Genomic DNA, 5,798 nt, shown 5'->3' with positions numbered 1-5,798 from the left:
CCCCTGCTGGCAATGATCATTGCCAGAACTAATTCTTCTTCATCTTCCTCTACCACAATTTCTACCCTCTAATCTCCATTTAAATCCTTCAAACCATCATCATATTTAAAAACAAATATGGGCATATGTGGGAATTCATGGAACATAAATGTACAAGGTATGACAGTATCACAGCATTGCTTGTTTGTTTCCCATTAGATCCTCTCCTTTTCCTTACACTCTTGCCTCAGATGTTAGACATATCTCTGAGAAAACTTAAATTGTTAATCTGACAGGATCATTTTCATTATTTCACATCTCATTATACTTATTGGAAGAAGGTAAGTAAAAGTTTCCTTTGTGTGGAGTGAGATCTATGCTATCAGCTTACATTTGGCTTTCTATAGTTTTGAAACTGTTGAAAGAATGATTATGGAAGTTGTAGCTGGAGTTTTCCTGCCTGGCCCACAGTCAGGGCAAATCTCTTTCACCTGCCAGTCCCCCAGCCACTCAGACCCGACCAAGTAAACACAGAGACTTATGTTGCTTTCAAACTGTATGGCCGTGGCAGGCTTCTTGCTAACTGTTCTTATAGCTTAAATTAATCCATTTCCATTAATCTATGCCTTGCCACATGGCTCGTGGCTAACCGGCATCTTCACAAGCTGTTCCTCATCGTGGTGGCTGGCAGTGTCTCTCTGACTCAGCCTTCCACTTGCCAGCTTTATTCTCCTCCTTGCCCCGCCTATACTTCCTGCCTAGCCAACGGCCAATCAGTGTTTTATTGATTAATTAGCAACACATTTGCCATACATCCCACAGCAGGAAGTGGAATAGCTTGAGAGAACAGGAAAAAAAAGATAAATTACTGATCGTCATACTTAATTTACCCAATACTCCGTGCCAGAAACATAGGAAAAGGCAAGTCTAAGAGATGAATGGCTATTTGACACATATAGGGATAACATCAAGGAAGTCCAGTATTAGCAGGAAGTCCCATCTTCCTCTGGCCCAGAAACAGCAGAGTTTCCCACCTCCAAGTTACTATGATTTGGACAGTGAGACATATCAGGGAAAATAGTTGTCAACTGTGTTTAAGCATCACAACTCCTCTGATTCTTATGTTCCCAAAAAGAAGAAGGACTATCTAATAGTGAGTAAGATTGAAACTAAGCAACCGTGCATACCATTTATTAGTAGTTAGCATCAGAAGAATATTTGACAGTAGATCTTAGTAAACTTGGTGGAATCTTTCAGGGAACTCAGGGATACCATCATTTTAGACTTGGAGATATAAACTCCCATGACCAACTTCATTCTGACTTGAACTTGCCTGGAAGCCTTTGTCTTGTGGGAGCGAAGAATCTGCAGACAGGACCCAGGAATAATAGTTCTCCACTTACCAGTTCTATTTTTCATTCAATCAATCCTGACCAGAGAGGCACCATCTACGTACAGCACCATGATGATCCTATGATGCTTTCCATCCGCTGTTAACAGGAGAGAGATTTAAGACAGGGACAGTCAGGTAATGAGGGCCAGAGTGTATGTCTGAGTTAATTTCTTCAGGACAACCCATGCAAACAGGCAAATGAGTAGCCAGGAAAATATCTGTGACTCAAGAGAGGAGAAATGGGCAGAGGGCCAGAAAAGCCCTATCTGCGTTTTCATGAGGCCATGTTTCTGATCATGTCCCTGATCATTTGCCCACTTGGGACCAAGAAGAGGAACAGTTAGGTCATGTAAGTCCATTCATTAAAGACTCCTAAATTTTGCCCCAAGAAATGACTGCAAATATGAATCTGGGCTTTTTTATATGCAATAAATAGATGGCAGTCTATTTTTCTAAATAATGCTCTCACCTGTCATCTAAGCAGCTCATCAAAAATTATCCTGATGCAGTGACCAGAAAATACCATAAAGTTCCACTTCCTAGCAAACACTAAATGATAGCAAGTGTTTTATGAATTGCATGAAAATTATCAAATTTGCTATTAGTACTACATCTCTGCCACCCATTCCAAGTTAATTCCTTGTCCTAGAAAAATCATTTCATTCTCCATCACCCCACCCCAATAAGTACCAATGAATTTCCTCTTTCCCAATTGATCATGCTTCTGGACTCAAGTCAGTGTGAGTCACATTCCATTATAATGAAGGTGTGTTTTTTTTTGTTTTGGTTTGTTTGTTCTCTTAGGGATAATTCTAACGGAATATGTTCACCTTTGTCAGCAACAACAACTTTAGTGGGGCTGAGACACATTAAACAGGACCTTCCCATTAAATATGGAATGCAAGGATAAGCACAGCAACAGTTTCAAGTAACTCCATTTTCAAGGACAAGTGGTGTTACAAGTGTTGTTTTTAATTGTAATATCATATGGCTGCTTCCAATTAAATGCATGCTTTTAGGAAAAGGAAATTAGGAAGAGAAGAGGAAAGAATAGTTTATTAAAAAGCTTCGTAACTTGAGCTTCTCAGGGATGTCATACAATTGGGAACAGCCGTACCAACTCCACCATCTGCAAAATAGGGATAAAATGGTTAGAAATTCACAATTTAAAAAAGTGGATGTGATACTTCAAAATAGTTCTTCTTAGTTCAAGTAAGTTAATAAAATAAGAACATAAACTTTGGCATATTTGCATGTATGTGTGCCTTCCCACAATGAGGAAAAGTAGTTCATTTGGAAAATAGGAAAATGGGCTTTTGATTTTTCTCTATACATTTCTGCAGTTAATTTTTCTGTGAAGTTACTGTTGGAGCGGAAAAGGGGATGAATCTTAAGAAATTGGTTTTCTCTTCGGAGTGTTTCCATTACTTACCTTCCTGAAATCAATAAGTTGGTTTGGGGTCAAAATATTTCCTCTGAAATTGAGCACCTGTTTTTGCACATTTATAGCAGCCTCTGGACCATGACCGATTCACAGCTTTACAGGATGGGCACACCCAATTCATTTCAGTACGGTGTGAGAAGGCTTTCTCGTGTTGTTTGGCTTCAGAGGATTTTGCCCTTTGAGGCGGCTTGGATTCGAAGGCCCCTTGAGGTGGCTTGGATTCGAAGGCCTTTACCTGTTGAGGTGGTTTGGATTCAAAGGCCTTTACCCCTTTAGGTGGCTTGTATTCAAAGGCCTTTACCCCTTGAGGTGGCTTGTATTCAAAGGCCTTTACCCCTTGAGGGGGCTTGGATTCTAGGGCCTTTACCCCTTGAGGTGGCTTGGATTCAAAGGCTTTTACTCCTTGAGGTGACTTGGATTCAAAGGCCTTTACCCCTTGAGGTGACTTGGATTCAAAGGCCTTTACCCCTTGAGGTGGCTTGGATTCAAAGGCCTTTAGTCCTTGAGGTGACTTGGATTCAAAGGCCTTTACTCCTTGAGGTGACTTGGATTCAAAGGCCTTTACTCCTTGAGGTGGCTTGGATTCGAAGGCCATTACCTCTTGAGGTGGCTTGGATTCAAAGGCCTTCAGCCCTTGAGGTGGTTTGCATTCAAAGGCCTTTGCCTCTTGAGGTGGCTTGCTCTTTTGCTTTGGAGGCAGGTGTTTTGAGGGACATTTATTCACACAATAACTTTTACTTTTTCCTAGAGGGCTTGCTTGGAATCTGTTTGGCTCTTCCTTCTGGTTCTGGCTCTTGCCAGTCACCTGTGGCATCACCTGATCTTTCCTCTCACTAGGGCTTCGACCAGTAGCCTGGGGTATCATCTGCTGAAAAGTGATCATGTCCTCCTGTTTGCAATTTCTGTTATCTTCTCCCAGGGTAGCTGTCTCCTGGGATACCTTTGGATCTTCTTTCTGTTTATAGCTAAGGCTGCTTTCCAGGCCAGGCCTCCTCAGGAGAATTCCTGGATATTTTTTCAGGATGGGGCTAGTTTTATTGACCTGGGCAGCTGTTTCCTGGGGAGATACTGAATCTTCTTTGGTGTTATGGTTGATGCTGTCTCTCAGGCCAACCACCTTCCTGGGAATCCCTGGATATTTCTTCTGGGTGCAGCTGGGATGGTTCTCCTGGGAAGCCATGCCTTGGGGCATTACTGATTCATCCTTTATGCTGTGGTTACTGTCCACCTCCAGTGCAGCTGTTACCTGGTCCTTCCCTGGATTTTTCTTCTCAGTGGCAGCCATCACCTGGGTTACGACATGACTTTCCTTATGTTTGTTATTGCTACTGTCCCCATAGGGAGGTGTTCCTTGAGGTTTCTGTGGACCTTCTTCTTCACTGTGGCTTACACTGTCTCCCAGGTGACTTGCATGCTGGAGGAACTCAGAACATTCCTTCTGCCTGTGGCAGACTTGGTCCCAAGCAGAAGCCATTGTTTCCTGGGACCCCAATGTAACCCACAAGCCAGGTGGGCAGATTGCTGCAGGAGCCATCTGAGGTATAACTGCAGTCATGGCTGTTGTTGTTGCTTCTGATTCCATCACTACTGGACATGGTACAGGTGTTGAATATGGTGATCCCAAGGGAAGTTGCGAGTTGAGTGGTAGTGGATGTGGCACAGGCATTCGAAGAAAGGGATGCACTGCTTGTACCCAAGGACCTGGAAGTCCTGGCAAATAAGACAAGATTGGTGAGATTGGCATCTGGCCTGCCAAATTGGCTGTGTTCTGGGCCTCTCTGGATCCTACCTCTTCCTCAAGGGACCACACTGCTGCCCTACACTGTCGTATTCTAGGTTCAGGTACATCAGCCAATGCAGACCTCTCTGCTTGGAGCAGCCTCCCGCGAAGTACTTCACGCTCGTCCATTGCCTCTTGTAGGGCAGTCTGTGTAGAAACAAGCTGAGCTGCTGCCTGGTCCCTCTCCTCTCGCAACCGCTGTAGTTCAGAGGCTAGAGTCCAGGAAGCTGTCTCACGCTCTCCCACCTGGTCCTGTAACCTCCCAACTCTACGTGTCTGCTGCTCACGCTGCCTGGCAGCCACTCTCACACTCAAAGCCAACGCGCTCCAGGTACAAGCCCTCTTGAGGGAGCGTGGCACTTTGGGGTCAACAAGGATGGTATGAAGCTGGTCTTCTATCTCATTCCAAGACCGAGAGCGGAAGGTCATATAGAATTCTGGACCCCCTCCATTCATAAGGACCTCATTGTTAATGAATCTGATTACTTCAATATGGCGGAAGCCACTGGAATGGTCCCCAAATTCAACTGCCATGGCTGTTGTAGCTTAACCAAGTAATACTCTCATGGACCTCCACTAAGGTCACTAACACAGCTGCCACAGAGGTGACCAAATTGTTACCCCAACCCCTCCAGCCTCAGTCCTACTTCAGTCCTTGTCGAATCCTTGTTTCCTCCTCTACTTCTGTCCTCCTCTCTTTCCTTCTCCAGACAAAAGACAAGCTGATCCTCTCACCAAGCCCTCCATCCTCAACTGTGACTTTGGGGGTAATTAACACCTCACAGGACGAGTCACAAAGGGAAAAAATTGAGTCATGCCACAAGGCATGCTGGGAACAACCGTATTCATCCTTAAACTCCCTAAAAGAAGCACAGGAAAGGTAAATACTGGGTACTGCAGTGAACACAGAAAAGGGTACATGAAAGAAGGTCGTCTTGGAGACTATAAGCTAGGGGATACAATGAGGTCTTCAACAACATACCTGTCGCTGATGAGCAAGACAGAATTTCTGGGCTGGGTAACGGAGGTGGGAGGAGCAAGAGAAACTGGGCTACAAGCCTAGTTAGGTGAAGGGAAATAGGGTTTCATGGAGATGAAAAGGATTCAATACGGGGTTTTCCTCTCCTTTCCTTTCTTTTTTTTTCTTATGGTTTTGTTGTTGTTGTTGTTGTTGTTGTTGTTGTTTTGTTAAACCAAAATTG

The 5,798-nt window shown here is 44.1% G+C and overlaps 1 protein-coding gene across 1 annotated transcript; it reads right to left on the bottom strand.

Moving 5' to 3' along the window:
• Window positions 1–2,323: 2,323 nt before the first annotated feature.
• LOC131898916 (testis-expressed protein 13C-1-like) lies at window positions 2,324–5,237 on the bottom strand. The gene is made up of 2 exons (XM_059250207.1): window positions 2,805–5,237; window positions 2,324–2,501 (listed from the first exon to the last, which is right to left on the bottom strand). The coding sequence occupies exon 1, from the start codon at window positions 5,128–5,130 to the stop codon at window positions 2,815–2,817; it is 2,316 nt and encodes a 771-aa protein (XP_059106190.1). The 5' UTR covers window positions 5,131–5,237; the 3' UTR covers window positions 2,324–2,501; window positions 2,805–2,814.
• Window positions 5,238–5,798: the final 561 nt, after the last annotated feature.

Source organism: Peromyscus eremicus, chromosome X (genome assembly GCF_949786415.1).
Source record: "Peromyscus eremicus chromosome X, PerEre_H2_v1, whole genome shotgun sequence".
Lineage (NCBI taxonomy): Eukaryota > Metazoa > Chordata > Mammalia > Rodentia > Cricetidae > Peromyscus > Peromyscus eremicus.
The sequence above is the reverse complement of the archived record's forward strand: the minus strand, read 5'-3'. Positions and strand labels throughout refer to the sequence as shown.

Excerpts from the sequence above, each read along its gene's own strand:
- LOC131898916 (XM_059250207.1), bottom strand. The coding sequence starts at position 5,130 with ATGGCAGTTGAATTTGGGGACCATTCCAGTGGCTTCCGCCATATTGAA.